Genomic DNA, 23985 nt, shown 5'->3' with positions numbered 1-23985 from the left:
GCTTACGCTCCGTTCCCCAGTCGAAACCTAATAAATGGGGCCAGATTACCAAGTATGGTAGCTTTATATCCGGGGAAGAGATCACCCAAATGACAACCAATAGGTTGTCTAGATTTAAATACTATCAGATGACCAGCTGGATACACAGGCTGTCTAAAAATAGGGAAGGTAACCCAGAATGTGAAGAGAAAATGCAAACAAACAACCCCGCAAAAAAAAGGTGACAAAGTAGTACTGGACGTTATTGCAGGGCGTCCGATATAGCCTTCAGCTTACCAAAGGAGGGAGTGCTGGAAAAGGGACCTGCCAACACTAGAAATGACACCTTTAAGGCACATATCCATGACTACTCTTTGAAGTATAATAACATTTGCAACCCTTAAGAAAGACACTCTATTCACCTTACACAGAGTATACTGAATCGAAAGAAAAAAAGCATGCCTTAAGTGTGTTATGGAGATGGCCAATGATGTTCATTTGCATTGGCAGTTCCAGTCATCCAACTCTTTTGTCAGGAAGTGGGTGAGGCTCTGTCAGTTATAATGGGCAGAGAAATCAAGGTAAGCCAATCATTGGTGATGTTTGGAATTTTGGAGTGGGGCAGGTCCACTGTATGGTTGCACAGGAAAAAGATCGCTTCTATTCAACTTAGTTCAAATTGCAAGGTAAGAGGTCTGCATGAAATAGGCATCTTGCTTATCACCAAGGTTTGGCGAATGGGCAATTCCCGCACAAATATTTAACAATTTTGACTGAAAATGCATTCCCACTAAAAGGGCAAAAATGTGAGGACCAATGAAGGATAGTTGGGAAGGACATATAAAGCATAACAATCTACAATGGAGAGTCCCCGTGCCTGATTATTACAACTGATGAACCAACAAGTGAGGATTACGGGGGCAACTCAAAAATCCTGTCAAATGTTGGGCGGAGGTTTCGACAAGGAGGGGGACGTATATGTTAGAGAACAGGAGAAGAGTGTTGAACGCTACACTTCTAATGTACATAATTACAGAAAATAGAACAAATAAAACAGCCAACACATACTTCAATGTAGCCCTTGTTTTACAGGTTTAGGCATTGAGTTAGCCCTGAAAATGCCACATGTTTTCTGAATCCAACTTAATTTATAAACGTTAGAAAAAGATAGATTAAACCAGACTTCTCCAACAAGTAGTTCATGAGCTACTGGTACCTCTCCACCTACCTGCAAGTAGATCTCCTATGTGTTGCTCAGCCTACTAAATAGTAGCTTTTGGTTGGTTGAATTAATATGTGTACTAAAATTCTAAGCGTGCATTTCAGATGAATATATATTCAGTTACAGAATTCATGAACTGATGTTTAGAGGAAAGATGGATTTCCAAAATATATTTAAAGCTATTATTTGAGTGATAGAGCATGCAGCTTTGGAAAGACTTATTATTAATAGTATTACATTGGGTCAGGGGCATTGCAGCTATGGCTGTCATGTATTACTCATGCAGAGGCATTTCAGATTGCTGGTAATCGTTGCATGAGTTGGCCACGACTATAATCTTGTCTGACATGGTCACTATTGCAACACAAATCATAGTGATCGCGAAGCACTTCTTTGATCATAAGTGGCTCTTGTTACATAAAAAGTTGGAGACATCTGGCTTAAGTGATCCACAAAGATTGGACCCTGTACACTGCACATTACATTTGGGTTATACATCAGGTTTCACCTTCTTACCAGAATACACGTGAATTTTAATAAGTGGGCTAATGGAATTTCTCACATTGACACTTTTGGTTCCTATGTGTAGTCTACATGAAGACGACGATCCTTAGAATGATTAAGGGACCTAGGTCACACTCATGGAAAGTGGTTAAGCCTGCCTAAGCATTGCTTTTGTAGGCCATGTGGACTTCTAGAAGGGTGACGTGGGCAAGCTGGCATAAGCTCTGTAGCCTGGAGATGAACATGTCACAGTCATAGACATTCCATTAGGAACACTGACACTGGAACCAGGAGGACAGCTTTGCACTTTGGCACAATTTCGATAACGATATAAACACATTCTTCGTAGGATGTTGGAGTACTGCCTAACACACACCAGCTGTAGCACTCAGATAGCAGTTGGTGTATAAATTATAGAGGTCAAATCGTATCCAGTGAAAATTAATCTTCCTTTGAAACAATACATAACACTATGGAAAATATGCAACAAATACAAATTCAAAGGAAGACTGAAAAATGTCATTAGGGACTAACAAGACTCGGAAAAAAACGTCTGTTTAGCAAAAAGTAAAGGCGGCGTTCTAAATGCTTACTCATTGTGTGGTAAAGAAATAGACATGGAATCAGCCCCAGTGTGCATGTGTCAGACATTTCATTACATGCTCCAAAGAAAATCCTGCCGCACAGCCGGAGCAAGTTAATAAATAATCTTTTACAAGAACTACCTTTTTTTAGATTAATTAACGACTTGATCTGCTCCGTGGGAAACTACTTTCTTCATTTAGTTTGTTAGGAAGAAGACATGTTTTCTCCACCTATAACACTTTAGAGGGTCTCAACAATATCTGGCATGCCTGTGTCAAAACCCTTTTAAGAGTGCCATGAGGCACGTATGGGCTACTGGGACCAACCGTGGTGGTTGAAACATTTTATTCCAGATGTCCTGGGGCCCAAACTATTATGGATCCTGTGTAACTGGGCCAAGTATTGCTTCTGCACTTGACCCTCTCTTGTAGCTGTGGATGAGAAGTCAAAGGCTCCCTTGAAGTGGAAGCGTAGATTCAGGTAAGTGAACATGATTCAAAGTGCACACAGTACAAACAATAAATCAAAGTCCAGTCCAATACTTACTTTTATTAAAACAAAATAGCATTTTATTTCTAACTCTACATATTCAAATGAATAATGACATTCATGAACAATAACACAATCCCCTTGAGGTCAGATTCTACTATTTGTCAGGCAAATCCCTTCCTCATCCTCTTTCATATAACATGGTCTGGTTATTTCCCCGTTCACTGGTGGACGCATCCAGGGAACGCTTAATAGTAGGCTATACTCAAGAATTCCCTTTGGACTCTTTACAAATAAGTCCAAAGTGTCTATGGTGCTGCAGCACCCTTAGCAGCAAGTCCCCTGGGTCCCCACAGGCCCAGTTCCAGTCTTCTCTGCTCTGGCGGTATGGAAGCATTCAGCAGTACAGCAAGTGCCCAATCCAGAGGTACTCTCTAGTCCTGATCCTCCTTGGCAAAGTTGGGCAGCTTGCTGTTAACTCTGCAGTACCCATGAAGCGCAAGCTCTCTCCTCCAAGCAGTGTTGGTAGTTTGTTTCAGCGATCAGAGATTCTCCCCCTCGGCAAACACGAGGTAAATCAGTACATCAGTCTTCCCCTCATGGAGGGATTTAGGGAGGGGTGATTCGATCCTCCGCTCTCGGCTTGAGCCCAGCAAGGGTAAAAAATTTGCGGCAGTGCCTCGGTGGTCCTTGGGGAATTAGTCTGGGGCAGGTCTCAGTGTGCTGGCTTGACTCACCGATCACAGCGGCAATATTTCCATCCAGGCAATGACCTGAACTCTTAGGGTTTGTGGAGATACTCTTTGTCTTGGTGTAGACTCTTCCAGTGTGATTGCTCTCACCATGGCAAGCCTCCTGGTATACGGGGCCGTCGAAAATAGTGGGCTCAAGTTTCAAAGCTTAATGGCCTAATAAGTTGAAAAGTACCCCCCTCTGGCATACAGGTCACCGCAACGAGGAGGTGCGGGCCTGGATCTTTATGCACGGTGCTCCTTACACAGCTCAAGTCCCGGTGGCCCTCTCCTGGCATTCCAGGGTCACCGGACCATTCCTGCACATGGGCACCCGATCAGTGCCCAGCCGTTTTCCTCATACCTTCCTCATTGAGCCCTCTCGGAAAAGCTCTCCAAGGGACCACACTACCTCCAACATTCTCCTCTGCCTCACAGGTCACACTGGTCTTGGCAAGCAGGCAGGCACTGCTTGTCCAGGCTAGGTGGTTTTGGATCCCTAGGTGATATCCCCTTACCCAGCAGGGAGACTAGCAGGTCTTGATCCTCAGTCCTGTTTACAGGCAGTAGTCTTGCAGAGTTTCCCCATCTCACATAGCCTGTCTGGCTGCTTGGCAGATGACGAAGTTTGGAGTCTCAAGCTCTCCTTCTTATAGTTCATTTCCAGACAAGAAAATGTGATTTAGGGTTTCAATCTTCACAGTTTTATGTAGGGGTTCTGCTTCTTTCGAAGTGTACACTGTTTTTTTCTACTTTACCCTAGAAAGGATGTCTGTCGCAGCAGGGAAGAGTATGGAGCTGATTGAGCCACAACACAATTCATGGGAATGACCAGAGTTCACACCTGGATGCCAACTACAGTGATAGGTGCATCAAAAGTTTAATCCAAGGCTCCAAACACTACTCTTTGTGATTCTCTTATCAGCCTCAACTCCTTCCTGAGATGTGTCCAGGCCACTTCCATATGATCGATCAATGAATTAAAGAGCAACATTTTCAAGTGTAAAGGGGATGTTTCCGCCGCCTTTGCACCAGCTCAAAGGAATGCAGCAATACACAAAGCTGTCTGGGGGGATTCCTCTACTACTCCTTATGTCTTCACCAGATAGGTCTGGGCTTCCAAAAATAAAATCCAGGGTCCGCCATGTACTGTACTACTGCTGGCACACTTGCACTCAGAGCACTTTCACAGCACACATACTCTCCAGTAGTTACCTGCATGCATTATGCTACTAAAGACACACGTGCCCACAGCACAGAAAGACTGTGCGCACTGTTCAGTACTGTACATTTGTATTGTACAAGGGTGTGCTATTTGCAAACACACTCACACTTCCAGCACACACACTCACCATGTGCTTGCTGCAAAGCACTTCACCCTTCATGTATTGTACATCTCGCATGCGCACATACACCCAGTACATACTTTAATTGTGCATGCACTGCGCATTACTCCATTTCTCATGTGGTGTATTCCTCACAGGCATACATACACCCAGTACATGCACTAACCACACATATACTTCATAGCACTGCTCTGTCCTTGTAGTATACCCTTCCCAGGCACACATACTCCCAGGGCAGAGTCACAACTCCTGCACTATGTAGCACTCCACATCTACCTGAAGTGGGCAAAAGGTGGGTTAAGCACACATTAGCTAAAGTTTTTTAAAAGGTGAGTGAAACTGTAGGCCTCATTTAAGATACAGGCTAAAAAGGACCTGTTCATTACTAAAGATCAGTACACGTATGCTGCCACTACCGCGCTTGTGCTGCTTAACTCTTAGTGAAGGCAGAAGTCTTCCACCACTAAGAGGGTAGCATTTTGGGCACCCCTTCTGGTCCAAAAAGACTACAATCTGTGAGGAAGGATTATGTTATGGTGCACACGCATTATCTGTGTTCACCCATTACAAAAAAGAAAAGAAATCAGCATGAGGGATCCAGACAACCATACCGTTGGGCACTCAGGGCAGGATTATGCATCTTCAACCATGCAGAGGACGTTTTTGTCCCAACACCCAGTATTTGCATTTTCAATATCACAGGTTAATATTTGCAAACCTTGTCGGTGGCAATTTCAGAATTAGGGTCAAGATAAAAAACAGGTACAAAAAAAGATTTTAAAAAAAACATTAATAAACCAGAAACCAATCAGCAAATTAATCACTGCAGGTGCTCTTCTATATCTGCAGTGGTAGCATTCATTTTTCTTACAAACGTATAATGCTACTGTGGCCTTGCTGACTTGGGGAACCTTTTCTAAAATAACTGATGTACAGAATGTTTACACCGCCTGTAGATGTTGCTCCTCCCACCACAACACTTTATGTTCTACCTTTTAGCCAAGCTGCACAGCCACACTGTTGTACAATATGGCTAAAAACATTGTCGAAAACAATAGCTCTTGCATATGTGAGACTTATTGCCTTCGCCAATGCTGGTTTCTCCCAAATGTCAAATTTCAGCAGGGTACGTAAGGAATTGTACTTATTCAACTTCCCTTCACTTGTGCGAGCCTTCTTTGGTGTAACACATTTGATCGAGTAATAAATGTGGCATTCTCAAACATTCTCTGTGAGCAACAAACAATATGTTTCTGTATCCCAGCCTGGTCGCATGCAAATGCAGTACGATTTAAAATAGAGTAATGGTTCTGAATGCATGTATTTTTTAAATGATTTATGATCATCCCACCAGAAGCAACAAGAGACATTCGATTCCAGCGCTGCTTTGACTATTTCTATATACCGAGAGGGACGCATGGGGTCAGGTCGCGTTCTTTACGAGGGCTGACACATGACTTACAATTCCAACATGTGGGCAGAAATGAGATCACGGCACGTTTTTCCAATTATTTTTAGAATAGTACAGTCCCACTCCGGAAGTGGCGACACGCAAGATCACAGCACGATTTTACAGCTGCAGCACGGAGGCAGGAACATGATTTATTCTCGCTTAAGCAGGCACAGCAAAAAAATATATAAATGTACATATATATATATATATATACACACATGTAAGCCAGGCGACAGTTAACAAGGAACATGGTTATTTCACCCAGTGTAAGAAAATCACAGCCCGCAGAACAAAAAATGGCGTACTTTAAGGATGGTGCTGAATTTAAGTTGGTTGTGCATATGCTCAGAGGAAACACGCAGCCTTAATAAACTCAACAAGTGATGAACTCAGGAATAGAGGACATCCTAACTATCCAGCAAGTCCATAGGAATGCGTTCTCGTCACTCATATTGTAGAAACTCGGGATTGATTACTGCGAGAACACAAATATCACATCATTTCACAAGGATTCCTTACAAGAGATACAGAGTGACATGAAGAGTTTGAGTTTTCACTCAGAAAGACGGCAAAGCTCCTTGTCACGTTGTGCACGTGTACAATATTGTGAGTATCTGGAATTATCAACCATGACTAGATTGTACCAATTCGTAATGAACACAGGCATGCGCATTTTAAGAAAAAAAAGAAAAGAGAGAGGATAACCAGGCAGGACAAAAGCAGTAAATAAGCTCTAAAATGCTCCAAGATATGGCGGTGTCTTATGCTTTATTGGCAACGCTAAGAAGAAGCTGTAACAAGAAAACAATGCAAGTGATCAAGCACTGTGCCCAAAAATAAGCACAATACAAAATGTGAGGTGTACACAAACAAGCATATGTATAATCTAATGTGATAGAACCATACAGACAGTACACAAAAGGAACTAATCAGATCCAGAAAAGAGAAAAGAATATACATAAAAAGGGAAGATATAAGAAGTAGAAATCCTTAAATCCCAGGAACCTAGCGCAGGCCTCTAATACCTTGACTATTTAAATCCATATTGAAATAACAAGACACTAAACCAGAATTCAAGCCTAATGTTTGTGAACATTTACAACAGTACTAAGCCAAAGCAAACAATGGTCTTTCAATCAACAGTACATATAAAAGAAAGGAACACCATTTTGAAAATGAAGAGCTTTTCAGTAGAAAAAGCAGACAGGCCCACTTACTAGTTTAGGGTTAGGGAGGACAATCGGTCACAAAAGGGATACCTCGGGCTTCATGCAGTCACAGAATGGCCCATGACAACACATACTAAGACAAAGGGCTTGCCATAGACTACATATGTTTCTCTTAATCTAGCTAGCTGGCTGGCTAGTTAACCAGGTTCTAGACCATCGCGCACAACAGGGTAAATGAAAGAAAATAACTACCTCACAATAGCTTGCAAAATAAAGTTTTGGGGACAGCCCTCCTCTGGTTTCTAGTTAAGTGGGGAGAAGGGTTCAAGGTGCATCTGCAACGCATACCGTGTTTGCAACTGCATGGTAGCACTGTTGTACATAATTTTCATAAACATTACATTTAAATAAAAAGGCGGCTTGCCTTGCCCACATCTGGCTCAAGCACAGCTTCTCCACTTAATTTACATGATAAAAGTATGATGCTACTCTCCTGCATAGAACTAAGAACTTCACAAACAAGAATAATAAAGCTTCTATCGCCCACGGCTTGTGCAGAGTGGACCTGACGCATCAAAGCCGCATTTTGATGGGTCTTTGGGATTTATTTGGTCTTGAAAGTCTAAATAGGCACTCTGGGCCATATGTATGAACACATTTTCCCATAGACACAAAATGGGTAAAACCCTTTGATACATCTGGCCCTCTCTGCTTTAACAGTTACATATTTTATAAACCGGTATTTGTGGTATTCCCCTGCACAGACTTCTGAAAAAATGATTCACTCAAGGCAATCAAGCCTGAACTTTTCGTTAACAATGTTCCTAATTGCCATTCTTGGTTTGTGATTGGTTTTGGTAAATACCACATAGCTAGATCACTCACCGTTCCAATTCATGGTGCCCCTTTTTAAAAAAAATCCAAAGTCTTGGGTTTGGTCAATCAATCCCGCATAGCAGCTGTCTACCAGATTCTGGCTGGATGCGACTAAACACCTAATTGCACAGGACATAACCTCCTTTCTTACAGTTATCAAGGGTCCAGATCAGCAGTCCACCAGCTGTAGTTAAAGCATTTTCTTCCAGATATTACAATGGATCAGATTTAAGATGTTGGCAACATTAAACAAGCCCCTGAGTCCCACTCCATGCAGAAAACTGTTAATATTAAAAGATTTGTAAAGCGCAACTGTTACCTTGAGGTGTCCTGGCGCTAGCTACAATCCTCCAGAAAGCACAGCAATTAAACCCGGATGAAGTAATTAGTCAAAAAGCCAGGTTTTTAAGGCCTTCCTGAATTCGAGTAAATCCAAGCTATTCATCAGGGTGGAAAGGAATAAACCCCACATAAGCTGAAAAGATTTTTGATATCACAATGTGCAGAATCAGCCAATCATTCCAATGTGTGAGTATAGGTCATTGTGGAGGGAAAGTAGGATGAAAGGTGGGCCTGGCAGAGACTGAGGTGTTGAGACTAAGGGATGTATATTACTAACATTCATGCAATTACATCGCAACTACAACACAAGTTTGCAGATAAGGTATTTTTTTACAGTATTATGTATTATATATTTAGGTACTTGTATTGCATAAAACGCAGTGTCATAAAAACGTATACATCACAGGAAATCGTGTGTTATGGAACACATTGCACAGTTGTCTGAAAAATACAGATTTTAGATCTATTGATGAAACGTTGTTATGAAACAATGACTACCCCTGTATTGGAAATTGCAAGCTAAATTTTTGCAGAAGCAAATGGTTGACTTTCCACAATTTAGGCAGTATTATAATGCCTTTCTTATCTGTCAATCGACTTTTTGGTTTTCCAGTTTGATGGATGACAAAACCCACTCTTAGATTTACACTGAAACATATTTCTTCAAACCACTAACTATGATGTGAAATTTTATAAAATGTCACTTTGTCCAAGGCACGTGTTGGGAAATCTAATAGTCTTGTAAAAAGAATACAATCGTCACTTTTGGTGCCAGCAGTGAGGGAACACATTATGGCAGTATTCTTAATGTATCAGGCCTCTGATTATGTTCAAAACAGAGTTTTCACAGTCTTCAAAGATGAATACTCTTCGAAACAAATACCATTGACATGTGGGGTCCCACAAGGATCTTCCCTAAGCCCCACTATGTTCAATGTTTACATGAGTTCGCTAGCTGAAACGGTATGCCCATTTGGTGTACAGATCGTCACATATGCTGACGACACTCAGTTATCTCCATGAAGCAATCTAATCAACATGACCCCGAACTAGCCACCTGCCTTGAGAAAGTTTTTAACTGGATGAATACCTCATTCTTGAAACTCAGTGGTTCAAAGACCAAACTCCTGCTTTCGGGGAAGTCCTCTCCTTTAAATATAGACCACCTCTGGCCTAGCTGCCTAGGTCCCCCCCCTGTCTCAAAAAAAAAAACAAATCAAAAGTCTAGGAGTCTGGCTTGATTGTAACCTCTATTTTAAGGAACAATCATGCATAGTGGCAGCTAGTTGTTACGGCCTTTTAAGAATGATTAGAAGGATACTCCCCCCATTACCTTTTGCTGCTAAGCTGCTGCTAGTCGAGGCCCTTATTCTATCACAACTGGACTATGCCAAAGCCATATACCTGGGAGCCCCCCCCCCCAGTCCACCACCAAAAGACTTCAAACAGTACAGAACTGTGCAGCCCATATGCTGCTGAACATTTATAGACGCTCCTCCGCAAAACCAGCTATCGCTACCCTGCATTGGCTCCCTGTCCAAGAAAGAATTCGATTTAAGGCTCTGTGTATCACCCATATGTCAATCTCTGGAAAGGGCTCACCTTTGATCCGTCCTTGGATTCTACCTTATATACCAAAGAGAGTCCTTAGATCTGAGAACAGAGGATTAATCTTAGTTCCTAAAATTAAACATGCACGTAGTGGAGGTCGACTGATCACATAAAATGCATCCAGACTTTGGAACAGTCTCCCCCTCCACATACGGTCTGAAACCGACTACCTCAAGTTCAGGAAACTACTGAAAGCATTTTTCTTCCCTTGATCTCCTCAATAGTTTATATGGCGTCTAAGCGCTGGGATGCCCCAGGTAACCACACGCTTTATAAATGATCCTTTATTCATTCATTCATTCTTTAGGGCTCAAATGATCTTCGGGTTTAAATTCAAGGTAGGTCAATTTTGCTACATGACCGCAAATCTATATCCATGAACTGGAAGCAGGCAGGAAGCAGTATTTCCAGGGTTGGAAGGCCCTGTAAATTTGTGTACACCCACAAACTTACATGTTGAAGTGCATCAGCCAGCTCCTTCCCAATATTTTACCATACTGGAAATGTACTTCGGACAATGGCAGGAATAAAAAAAATCTTGAGTAGAGAGAAAAAAAAATGTAGGGAAAGTTAATTTGCAATGGCTCAGCAGATTTTTGAACTAGGAAAATATGTGTGTGTGTATGTGTGTATTTGCTCATGAGAAATGGGAGTCATTAAAGTTTGCTACAAGTATGCTTTCAGGGCTCCTTCTGTACAGTGTTGTGAATTCCTGAAAGTTCTAAACCTGTACCAATGCAGGAACATATACATGCAGTGTACTTTTTTTTTTTTACTTGGGCCCCTAATATATTTTCATTTTGCCCATAATGCTGCCCCAAATAATTTTACACTGATTCTCCGTGGTTAACCTTATTTTTAATACAATATTGGCATGAATTAAGCACGTTTTACTAAGTGGCACTTCCTATAAACTCTGTTTAAAGTTGAATACTTTTGAAAAATATTTAGTTCAGGTGCCAACTTTTTGGATACTTTTTTTAACAATCACTGATCTTGTGACCAAGGAGGCCCGAAACGCGTCATGGCTGAGGTGTGGGGTTTCATGCACGAATAAAATCGCACCTTTGAAAATTTGGGTCCGCTGTCATATTGTTGGATTTCATTTCCGAATTGACGCCTCAACATATATATATATATATATATATATATATATATATATAAATAATTTCATGAGCTCTATGGGAGGATTACAACTGAACACAGGCTGGAACATTTTGGAGATGTTTTTATACTGGGAGCACTGTCAATAATGCAATTTACATTACACCAAGCGCTTGCATTAATGAATCATTATACAAGTTTGAATACTTCTACATAGAGACACAAAAAAACCATTCATTATTGTAAGGCAATCATCTTTCACAGATCCACACTGTGGTACTGTACGTTGTCAGACAAAATGTTCCTTTTGAAGTGGGTTGCACATACTTGTCCAGTGGGCAAAATAAGCATGAATCACCCTAAAATATATGTCTAGGATGTCAATGTTAGGAATTCCACACTCCTATACAATTCTTGAGCTCATAATCACAGGTCAGTGCCTGTTAATGTCTAACTCTACACTGATCCAAAAAGTGTTGTGAGTTTCAGGGGACCTTTCTTGGCTAGTTTTGGTGCAACACCCACATCAAGGCCTCAAACTCAAATACCATGGGTCACATAATTGACTAATCTAGCTCAGGTACAACCTGCCAGATGGGAAATTCCTGAGGGTTTTTAGCTAAAACTGAAAGAATATTTCTGATATGCTATTAAGATCCCACAACAATCTCCTTACAAGTTTGTGCCTGCAAACTAATCTACGAAGACATAAGATATTGGACTTTGAAGAGTGATAGTTTTAAAAAGGTGCTCTTTTCCTGCTGCAGCTATACAGGATGTTTGGATCAATGTGCACAGTTAGTTATTCGGTGGGAACAGGTCAATCATGTGTATGTGACTTTCACAAGCCATTGTGAAGTAAACTGCATGTGTTCCAATCTTTCTGACATCAAACTGATAATGTGACATCACCACAGGCACATTGCCACGTGTGATCGTTGAATGCCTGATGGTTGGGCAATTCAAGGTCAGGATCTGAAAAGAAACACAAATGATTTGCTAAAAAGAAGCCTTCGTACTCCTCATGCCCTAGTTGTCCGGGTAAAACATTTCTACGATGGGTGCTTCCTTATTGTATACTTGCCTGATACATAAATATGCACAATATGCAAACGGACAACCTCACCACATTAGTGGGCCCATCATTACTAGTCACATTGGGTATGGCGTCACTAGACTCCAATTCAATCTGTATTAAGACCCCAAGGTAGAAACTAATTCTGCAATTTCTCAGGGAAAAGACAAAACACCTTGAACAATACTTTCTGCTTTTACTTAGAAAGGAAGCGCCAGATGTTCTTGGAAGGCCGCCACATCCCATTACTGCGCTTCACCGATGTTTCGTGGTCTTTAATATTAGCTAGCAACTTTTCTGCTTCCTCATAAACACGCGTGTGGTTTTTCTTAGACAAATGTTAAGTAAGACTTGGTATTTAGGAGCGATGGCGGAGATATAGGTATTTGCAGTTATTGGTGCAAATTGGTCTGGATCTCGTTTTGCATCGGTTGTTTAGGATGGATTTCTGGTCAAGTGGGTGAATTTCTAAAAGGTGCATAAGTCAGTTTGGACATTTGAGTATGGGCAATCTGTGGATAGGGGAAGCTATTTGAATATGTATCTGACAGGTTAATTTGAGAGTGGCAAAAAATACTGATGGACTGTCAGGGTTCAAATGAATGTACGCAAAACTGCCCCACAAAGCTGCTTTGTCTACTCATCTATGTATATTAAACTGCCACTAAAGAAGACACTTGTTAGGGGCTTTAGCATGTACTGTCAATGAGAAAAACAAGCATTGGAAATGCAATAGGTCTCGCAGCATTAGAGTTAGTGCTTTTAGAATTGTTTATGGGTTTTTTTTGTAAATCTTTAGCATTTTTGTTTCCTGTAGCCAATGCTAAAGAATTACAAATAAAAAAAGCCATAAACAAATCTAAAAGCTCTAACTCAAATGCTCCGAGACCTATTGCACTGTGTGAGGGTGAGGGGTTGAGGGTGAGTGAGGGTGAGGGTGAGTGAGGGTGAGTGAGGGTGAGTGAGGGGTTGAGGGTGAGTGAGGGTGAGTGAGGGTGAGTGAGGGTGGGTGAGGGTGGGTGAGGGTGGGTGAGGGTGGGTGAGGGTGGGTGAGGGTGAGTGAGTTAGGGTGAGGGGTTGAGGGTGGGTGAGGGTGAGGGGTTGAGGGTGAGTGAGGATGAGTGAGGGTGAGTGAGGGGTTGAGGGTGAGTGAGGGTGAGTGAGGGTGAGTGAGGGTGAGTGAGGGTGAAGAGTGGTATACAATTACAATAGGGTGTGGCTACACCCAATGTTTAGCCCAGGTACCACCTTGCGGGCCTAGCAGCAGTGCGCATGGAGGACTGCATTGCCCCCAGCGCGATGGTTCATATGGCAACAGGAGTGGAGCAATATGCGGGAGGGTAGGTTAATGATGTGTGAGGATAGGAGGGTTGAAAGTGTTTTGTCTGGGGCTGGCTCAATGGTTGTTAGAAAATTGCAATTCGTGAGTGGCAGGCTAAGCTCGGAGGGCGGACAGGATCACAGAAGACGCAAGTTAGTCAATGGGGCCCGCTAGGCAACCGTAGGCTATAGTGGGGACCATAGGGAAAGTGATGTGGCCTATGCACAGAGCTGCCGACTTGGGAGTGGCTCAACATCCTGTGATCCTGCGCAGATGATTTACTCTTCTCGGAGTAAAACAAACCAGGTATTTGGCATGGGGTGACGCACCGAGTATCAGGAAGAAGGTTTCAATGGGGAGTCGGGTTAAAGGGTAGACAAAGGCGCACGAGGGGCGAGCGCGAGTGGCGGGGGGCTGCTGCAGGAGCCTCAGCTTAGGAGTTGTCTCCCAGAGTACTGACGAAGAGGAATTTGGCCTGGAGAGACGCAACGGGGGGAGGGTGGGGGGCATAAAAACGCTTCAATTTCGGAGGCAGGTTAGAGGGAGAAAAAGCACAGGAGTGGGAGCGAAGAGAGTGGAGGGGTATGGGGGGCCTCGTTTTGGTGGCTTAAGGAAGGGCAGCAAAGCGTCTAATTACAAGGTTAAGGCGGGGAACCAGGCTGCGCACGAGGAGGCTCGTGCAGATAAGAATGGAGTGGGTCGGTCGGGTTACAGTACATTGGGTGTTCCCCCACATGGGGGGTGGGGGGGCGTTGCGCCCCCACCCCCATGTCACATGACCGGGGTCTGCTGGAGCAGGTAGGAGCCCTTTAAACTCCAGCAGTTTCATTAGCTGGATGCCTGCTAGGTGAGTCACCGTTGAGGGGGCGGGCCCTTAAGGAGGATGAGATCTGGGGGGAGGGGAGAGAGATGTACGTGAGAGAGAGAGAAGGCACACGAGGCAGAGAGACACCAATCACACGCACTCGATGAATCCTGATGAGTGGCGCTAAGTTTCCAAGGCGTTTCTTGCGACAGAGCAGCTCTGCAGGGGCCCCTGGCAGGGGCCCGGGACAGAGACTCACTCCCTCCAGCCCGCAGTGAATAACAAGCGTTGCAGTGAAAATAACGCGCTTATGTTATGCGCGCCTTGCTGTTCAGAAGTAAATAAGTTGTAAGTAAATGGGATGCACTGACCCCATTCTGCAATTTAAAATCCTGTAAGAGATGGTCTCACACTGCCGCTGAAAATGGACCCTAAAAAGGGACTAATGTCTTAAAGAAATGTCTTAAACTCTTTTAACCTAATAAATAATGGTTCCGCTGTCACCTCTGGTAGAAACCTCTGAGCTAAGAAATCACAAATGTTAAATGCAACTACGGTGATGTGCTGCGACTTAAGGAGGGGTAATTTTATGCGCTTACCTATTCGCCAACTAGTGGTTCTGCACTCGTGGCTGCTGGCCTGCGACTCCGTGTCTGCTGTTGGGAGTCGAATCAGCGTGTGATGCAAGGGGGCGTGTTTAGATCCGGAAACGGCGTTGCGCGAGTGCTGTGTATAATAAAGTTATGTGCGTAAGAGATAGTGTAAGCCACGATAAAAACAATAATGAATAAAAAAGAGAAGTGACATATGTTGTTAATCGGACGCTGTGTGCGCTGGGCAAAATAATAAAATAAAAACAAGACGGAGGGAAGAGAGGGGAGGGGGGAGGAGAAATGCGACACGGCGGGAAGGGGAGGGGGCGGAGCGGGTAAAATAAACAAGACGGAGGGAAGAGAGGGGAGGGGGGAGGAGAAATGCGACACGGCGGGAAGGGGAGGGGGCGGAGCGGGTAAACAAAGACGGACGTGCACGCGCTTTTAAGCTCAATGCGCATGCGCATTGAGCTTAAAAGTCACGGGCACTGCAAGGAATCGCCACGATTCCTTGCAGTGTGGATAAAGAGTGGATAAGTCCCAATACTCTCGCCTTGCTCGATGCGCATGCGCATCGACAGGCGAGACCTAAAAACAATGTGCATTAGGTAAAGACAGGCACCAAGAAGCAAGTTAAAACAATACAATAAGATGCACACACGCCACATCAAAATGTTGCTATGATATTTTTCATCTTGGGGTACATGATGCATAAGCTGGTTTCACAGCATACTAAACTGGACTTTAGTGCACCCAATAAGTTATTAAGTACCATAAAGAGAGAGATAAGGGGCCTAAGATAGAACGTCATCAAAGGCTTAATTAAACTGGAAGGTTTAAAAAAATTTGCTAAAATATATGTGTTCTTGCTGTTTTCTGCAATCCTGTGGTAGGCATGCCGCAGAACAACTGTTGTACTAAAAATGTTTTGCCCCCAAAGCTGCAAAGTGCTCTGCTAACATTCTTGGATTTGGAGTGTGCATATCTTTTCATACCTTTGTTGTCCAAAATATACTGGGGCGGGGGGTTGCAAAGATTGTGTATAAGGGAACAGCGAGCAAGGAAAGAGGACTTTCTCTAGGAGATAAATGACAGGGAAAGTCTTATGAAAAGCTTCCTGTTAATGGCAGCGTTTGAAGTTCATCAATTCCAATGTTCTTCACCTTGGAGGCTATATATAAATCCCCAGGAGGTACACACCATGTAAATAGTAATAACTGGGAAAGTTCTGAGGAGTTTGTATGCCACTCATAGCTGGCAGCATTCTTGTATCCACCATAAAGGAGTCATGGATTGTCAGAGACTCAAACAGTTGCATAAGAGATTCATATCAAGGAATTAAGGGACATGGACACTGAGACGCTACTGGACAACTCGGGCGCTGGCTCAAACGTTAGCTACGATTATCCCGAAAAAAGACGAAGTCAGGACCTCGCCGAGTCTCAGCACCCTGGTAATCAGGGGCTCTAAAAATTGAAAAATCCACCTGTAAAACTCTGGAGAGGCAATGGAGACGATCCAAAAGTGATGAGGATAAAAAGAACTATAAAAAAGCCTTAGCAGGCTATCATCACAATATCAAAGTGGCCAGATGTGGCTACATCCAGGTGCAAATTGAACAGGCTGGGAATTCCTTAAAGACACTATTTGGTATCGTGAAGGACTTCTCCTCCCCACAGGCCTGTAAACAATCACCGGTGGAAACACAGGAGCTCTGTGAAGCTCTAGCCACTTACTTTCAAGATAAGATCTCCTTGATCTATGAGAACTTTCCAAAAAAACAAAAGCCCCAGCTCAGTTGAACCCCGCGTCAATTACTGGGTGCCGGAGAGCTGCCTCAACCGGTTTGAGCCCATTGCACAACAAGACGTCATTCGTCATCTAAAAGCATCCAAATCGGGATCCCCAAGCAATATCTGCCCACCTTATGTTATGGCCCGGATTGCAGAGAGCTGTGCGCCGACCATTCAGAAAATGTTCAACTCCTCGATCGCTAGTGGCCATATCCCTATGGCATGCAAGGAAGCACATGTGCATTCTATTCTCAAGAAACCATCAGCTGATCCCGCAGTCCAATATCATTACTTCCTCTTTTAGCAAAGATACTCGAGGCTCACATCAACACACAATTGAGCCAGTACCTTGAGTCTAATAACATCCTTGACATATCACAGTCCGGCTTCCGGCCTGGATTTAGCAGGGAGACGGCCATTCTATCAGTTACAGACTCCATCAGGCGGACGCTGGACGGGGGGGGGATAAAATCGGTGATGCTGATCCTCCTGGACCTCTCCGCAGCATTCGATACCGTTTCACATCGACTGCTGGCGGAGAGGCTATAGGATTGCGGAATCGGGGACCTGGCGCTAAAGTAGCTGACTCACTTTTTAGCCGACAGGAAACAACAGGTCATGATGGGCCCTTTCAGGTCAAATAAATACTCGTTGGAGAGAGGGGTTCCACAGGGCTCATGTCTTAGCCCGACCCTCTTCAATGTTTATATGGCCCCGCTAGCCAGAATAGTGCGGCAATATGGATTTGAGGTCGTGTCATATGCAGATAACACTCAACTGATCCTCCCCATTGGGAGAGACCTGGCGGAGGAAAGAGGACGTTTTACCCTAGGAATGTTGGCTATAGCAAATTTGATGGCACAGTCTTGCCTCCAATTAAACCCTGGAAAGACAGAGTTAATGTTTCTGGGTAAAAGACAGGAACTGGTACTGGATGACTGGTGGCCAGTAAAGCTGGGCACCGCGCCAGTGCCCTCGATCGCAGTAAAAAGCCTAGGAACACAACTTGAGGAAGACCTGTCTATGAAGAACAAGCATTGGCATTGCCAATAGGTCTCGCTTGTGGGACCTTATAAGTATTTAGTTTTGCAGCACAATATGATGAGCGGCGTTGCGTGGGTGAGTGGCGTTGCGTGGGTGAGTGGCGTTGCGTGGGTGAGTGGCGTTGCGTGGGTGAGTGGCGTTGCGTGGGTGAGTGGCGTTGCGTGGGTGAGTGGCGTTGCGTGGGTGAGTGGCGTTGCGTGGGTGAGTGGCGTTGCGTGGGTGAGTGGCGTTGCGTGGGTGAGTGGCGTTGCGTGGGTGAGTGGCGTTGCGTGTGAGTGGCGTTGCGTGTGTGAGTGGCGTTGCGTCGATGATTGGGGTTGCGTGGATGAGTGGCGTTGCGTGTGTGAGTGGCGTTGCGTGTGTGAGTGGCGTTGCGTGTGTGAGTGGCGTTGCGTGTGTGAGTGGCGTTGCGTGTGTGAGTGGCGTTGCGTGTGTGAGTGGCGTTGCGTGTGTGAGTGGCGTTGCGTGTGTGAGTGGCGTTGCGTGTGTGAGTGGCGTTGCGTGTGTGAGTGGCGTTGCGTGTGTGAGTGGCGTTGCTGTGTGTGAATTGCTGGTGGGGGGAGTGGGGGGGTGGGCGGGGGAGTGGGGGGGTGGGCGGGGGAGCAGCAGGCAGATGCGAGTGGAGCGCGCGCTGGAGAGGGAGGGGGTGGGAGGACTAGGCAGCGGGAGAGAGGGAGAAAGGAGCGCGAGGGAGGCGTTTTTAGATACATGAAGCCAAAATTACAAGTGAGCATGTTACAAAAGCAAACGTTACGTTACATGAGACAATAGTGACAGTTGTGCAAGTATCAAGAGCAACAAAATACAAGAGGTAGCAAACGATATGCAATAGCATATCTGAGGGAACACGGCCTGGAGGTAGCAAACGATATGTTCTTAGAGGAAACAAGCTTCTCGGCATTGCTGGTTGGGAAGTGGGGGGGTGGGCGGGGGAGCAGCAGGCAGATGCGAGTGGAGCGCGCGCTGGAGAGGGAGGGGGTGGGAGGACTAGGCAGCGGGAGAGAGGGAGAAAGGAGCGCGAGGGAGGCGTTTTTAGATACATGAAGCCAAAATTACAAGTGAGCATGTTACAAAAGCAAACGTTACGTTACATGAGACAATAGTGACAGTTGTGCAAGTATCAAGAGCAACAAAATACAAGAGGTAGCAAACGATATGCAATAGCATATCTGAGGAACACGGCCTGGGGAAGCTGGCTGGGGAGGGGGAGGAGAAATGAAAGGAAGGCTGTGTTTGCGGGGAGAGAGAGGGGAGGTGCTGGTGTGAGAGAGGGGAGGTGCTGGTGTGGGAGGGGGGAGTTGCTGGTGTGGGAGGAGTGCTGCTAGGGGAGGAGAAGCCCTGGCTGTGAATGCTCGTGCATGTTCACGTGAACTGCAAGAAAACGCCAGGCTGAAACCCCTTAGTTTGAAGAGGATTTTGCCGACATGAATTCGATCCTATCCATTCCTGCGGAATGGGACAGGCTCGTCCTAAAAATGTTAGCAATATCATGAGTTCCTGTTATTATAGCCTTCGGCTGCTGTGGAAAATTATCCCATATCTTCCCGTGAGCCACCGTAGAACGGTAGTACAGGCCTTAGTGATCAGCCGGTTGGAATATGGGAACGCCTTGCTGGCAGAAGTAGGTGATACACAGCTAGGAAAGCTCCAAGTAATCCAAAATACTGCCGCTCGGATGGTCTTGAACCGTCCCCCTGGCACACCATCGCTTCCTTTTATTGAAGGAACTCCATTGGCTGCCACTTAAAAAGAGATCTTTCTTTAAAACGTGCTGTTTAGTTTTTAAAGCCCTGATGGACACCGGCCCAAAGTATCTACAAAATAGACTCTGTAGACAGACTTCACACTGTAATTTAAGATCTAACAGTAAGGCCCTGTTAGCCATCCCCGGATTAAACGGAACCGCCTGGGAGGTAAAGCCTTTTCATATGTAGGTCCTAAATACTGGAACTACTTGCCAGAAGGGCTTCGCAAGGCCCCTTCCTACCTGACCTTCAGAAAACAGCTGAAGGCTTCCTTATACTGATTTTTTCTCCTGGCCTTTCGTTGCTCTCGGTAATTGGACTAGGTTAGCGCGGAGATGCCCCTGGGTGATTCAAGCGCTTTACAAAACACCAATAACAATAACTATAAGCACCTGTTGGCACATCAGCCTCAAATTCCATACAACATGAACTAAATGTTAAGTTGCTCTGAGAACCAGAACATTTAACAGATCCTGATATCAAACAAAACAACCTAGGTCTGGACTACAGTCTCTATTAACATTAGGAAATTCCTTCCTGGCTTGCAACCAGTAGCAACCTGCACGAGTCTCAATCTGAGACCTTAGCTCTCAAATCTCCTAAAAAGGCATCAGTACTTGCATGAGCATTGAAAGGACTCTCTACAATTAACATATTTTGGGGATGAGCAGCATGCAGGGGCATAAGAATTCACTTTCATCTTAGCTGACAGGCAGCACCACCACAAGTAATAAAATATTTCCTACAAAGTTTAGAATGGACTCCAACCGCCATCAACAACTGATGTAATGCAAAAGCGCACAGCAGAATGCACCCAACATACGAATCCTCAAGGCAGCCATTGCCTGGCTCACACGTTCACCAGATGAACATCCAGGGTGAATTAAGAGATCACAATGAAGAGTACAAAGGAACAGCACAATGACATCAAGAACAGTTCGCTGTGGTCCTGCAATGAGCGGCTTCCACTGCCAGCTGGCAGAAATAAGATCTGGGCATAGGGGGGGGGGGGGGGTGACTTCCAGCTTTCAGGGCTCTCTCCAATAGGCGCAGGCATTTAAATACACAAGTAGGGCTTTCCTCAACTACACAAAGTTGAGCTTCTCCCACTCCACCATCAGTCCCGCCAGCGTATGCAGCTGCCAGACTCATTCCTCCAATTAATGTTACTTTTTATGTCTAACTTAAACACTGTAAACACATCTTCCTCTGTACTTTAACAGACATGCACGAAGCCCGGGGTCAAGCATCTGAAAGTAGTTGTGCAGACATCTGCACTGGACTGGCACAAAGCCAAGTCCTACTTCTGGACTGAAGGATTATTAAGGCAGCTTTGTGTTGTTGGATCTGTAATCTAACAGGCTGCGACAGGGGTCTACAGTGGAAGTCTGGACTGTCCCGATATAGCAAGATGTACATGGACTATGATAATTATACTTGCCTGGTCAAATACAGACTCTCTTACAAGTCTGTACAATCGCACCATCACTATGCACATGTACACAACCCTTTTTAGCCCAGGCAGAGTAACAAAACGGACAACTGACTTGTGTACCAGCAATTCTGCCACGGACTCAAAAACAGAACCCGAGCCCACGAGCGTCCGCCCACCTAGATCCGAAACCCTATGGTCTAGAATAATAAAGAGTAGTTTCGAGGTAACAAGCTTTTTTTGGGTTATTGAAGGTGTAAAGCTCAATTATATGTTCCTCTGCCCACAGAGGCACGTCAATGATAAACAATTAAACTCACAAGAAAACCTCCCAGACTTCTAATGATTGCAACTTATTTAAACTTATGGGATGAAAATCGAATACATGCTGGAGCATCAACAAAGCTGGTAAAAAGGGAAAAGGTTTGAAACTTTAGTTTCACTCTGCACTGCTTTGTTCTAGACTGTCAAACGTAGTGCCCGGCGCTACATAACAAGCAAGGAAGGTTCGGGGTCGAAGTTGCTTTTTTTCTGAAGGCACGTTAAGCATTTTGATTTGGCTTAATCAGTTAGACTTTTTTTGACACACGTAAAAAAAGTATGTAAAACTTCCAACGAGACGACATGGCACGAGAAACTAATGCTTCAGAAAAACAAGTAACGGATTTAATTTGACGATTTTAAAGCTTCTGCATTTACAGAACGTCGTTACTGGTTCGAGACCCATAAGAGCAAATTCAAAAGAGTGAACTTAAAAGCATTTCACTCTCTTCATTTACTCCCCCTAACTGTTCGGCTGAACAAAACAAAGAACTGGAAACGGGCAAGCCAGTGCCCCCATATACATAGCACGGTAGATTCTTGATCTCCCCTGCCTGCCTCAAGCCTTTGTTCACTGAAAGCAGTGCCTGGAAACCTGAAAGAACCTTAAGTAGACAAAAAAACAGCAGTCAAACATCCAGGCTTATTATAGCAGACTGTGGCTTCATTCAGGTTCTCGCTTATAAACCTTACATTTGTGTGTGTTTGAATGGCAATAGTTTTCCTCATGCAGTGAGCCTGTAAGCCTTGGATGCGGCTAGCACACCGGCGTGGAGAGAGAGTTTAGCCAGCCACGCAGCTCAATGGAGTGAAACGCAAAGAGCAGAAACTTACAGGATGGTAGTCTGAGGCGAGACGACAGGCAGGGTTTCCAGCATGAGATGCATGCAGCGCACCGTGGTGCGGAAGCACAGGCAGCGGCTGGGGCAGGAGGCTGCTTGCTGCAGGAGGGCGAGCAGCACCGAGGCCACGAGCTGCCACAGGACAAGCCGCCCTGCCATGGCGAGCGGAGCTTGGGGCGGGAGGGTCAGGAATCAGTGGCTGAAGTCTGCAGAGCGGTGGGACGGAGGCAGCAGCAGCACCTCCGCTCGCGCCCCTCGCTGCTCCTCTGGTCGCTCAAACTGCGGAGGCTTTCCCAGCCTCGGGGCAGGGGCCGTGACGTGCAGGACTGCGGCGGGATGGGTGGAGCCGGGCCAGGCAGAGTGCAACGTTGGGAATCCAGGGTGGGTCGCGCGCTGGCCTGCAAGCTGACAATGCCGCTGGGGGTGGATGCTGGGGATTCCGCTGCCGGGGAGTTTCAAAGGCATCTCCAACAATGGATCACCCCGTGCCTCTCCCTAACTGGCGAGCACAATGGTACAAACACAGTATGAGGGAACACTTTGGTTGTGGGTCCTTCAAAATCTATTAGGGAGAGGGTTTTCATACACAAACAACACCAGCCCCCCTCCCCCCACCACATGCACACCCGCCAGGTCTATCATGTCTCTGAACTTTAACGTTGACAGAATGATACATTGAGGAGATTTTATCAGTCCTTTTCCTAGGTGCGAATTCTCACGTAAGTGGTCTCAAAATAAAAAGATAACTTTCCATCACCTGGTGCTCAGCTAGTTTAGGTTTCTAGGAGCTATATAAAGGACCCAGGAGTGAGCGCATGTCTGTCTGTCCCTTGGCATCCTGCATGGAATTTTTAACGCATATTGCCTGATTCGCCAGTTGGGCCAAAAGTATGTGTAAAGTTTTGGGCTCTAGGCCCACATACTTTGTAAATGAGAATGACACAGACACTCAGGTATAGTCAGGGCTTTAAGTGGGATGAAAAAACAGGGGGTCTCTCAAAGGGGCGTGGCGTAAAAACATGTAAGCTAAAAAATCTGTACTTAGTGTGCCTTCCGACTGGAAAATGTGCTGCTTGTATCATTGCATCCAGATATCTCATACAACAGGTAACATTATACATATAACAAATCAGAACTATTGGCTTTGCCTATAGTTGTTAATTGCACAAGCTAAATAAGCAACATCTTTGGCTTAGTTGTATATAACATTGAAAATGCTTCAGTTCTGAAATTATTTGATTGGGAAAAAAGGTATAATTTATTTATTTTATTTATTTAGGAAGTTTTCTATAGCGCTGTCAAGACCCGGAGGTAGCAGAGCGCTTTCCAGTAATAGGATGACAAAAATCTGTATAAACATATACATAACATAAACATAAACATGAACATAACATATGTAAGGTATAAGCATTCAATGAGTGACATTGTAAGCGGAACATGGGTGAGTTGCCGAGCTTCTTTGGTTATGGGATTTACTGTAGTCACATAGTTCAGAGGTTGCTTGCTGACCCCGGTTATCCACAGCCAAGGGAGCGAATCAGGAACAAGGATTTGAGTTGCCTTTTGAATTCCACAAAAGAAGGAATAGTTCTGATGTGCGGGG

At 44.8% G+C, this 23985-nt stretch overlaps 1 protein-coding gene across 2 annotated transcripts in view; it reads right to left on the bottom strand.

Annotated features, from left to right (window-relative positions):
* PXDN (peroxidasin) overlaps positions 1-22667 on the bottom strand; it is a 740799-nt gene extending 718132 nt beyond the window's left edge. For both annotated transcript variants that reach the window (XM_078647879.1, XM_078647880.1), the window contains exon 1: positions 22375-22667. In XM_078647879.1, coding sequence (XP_078504005.1) covers positions 22375-22541 — 167 coding nt within the window. In that variant the 5' untranslated portion in view covers positions 22542-22667. The remainder of the gene's footprint in view (positions 1-22374) is intronic.
* Positions 22668-23985: the final 1318 nt, after the last annotated feature.

Source organism: Lissotriton helveticus, chromosome 6, assembly GCF_964261635.1.
Source record: "Lissotriton helveticus chromosome 6, aLisHel1.1, whole genome shotgun sequence".
NCBI classification, from domain to species: Eukaryota; Metazoa; Chordata; class Amphibia; order Caudata; family Salamandridae; genus Lissotriton; species Lissotriton helveticus.
Note: the sequence above shows the minus strand (reverse complement) of the source record. Positions and strands in the feature narration are given on the sequence as shown.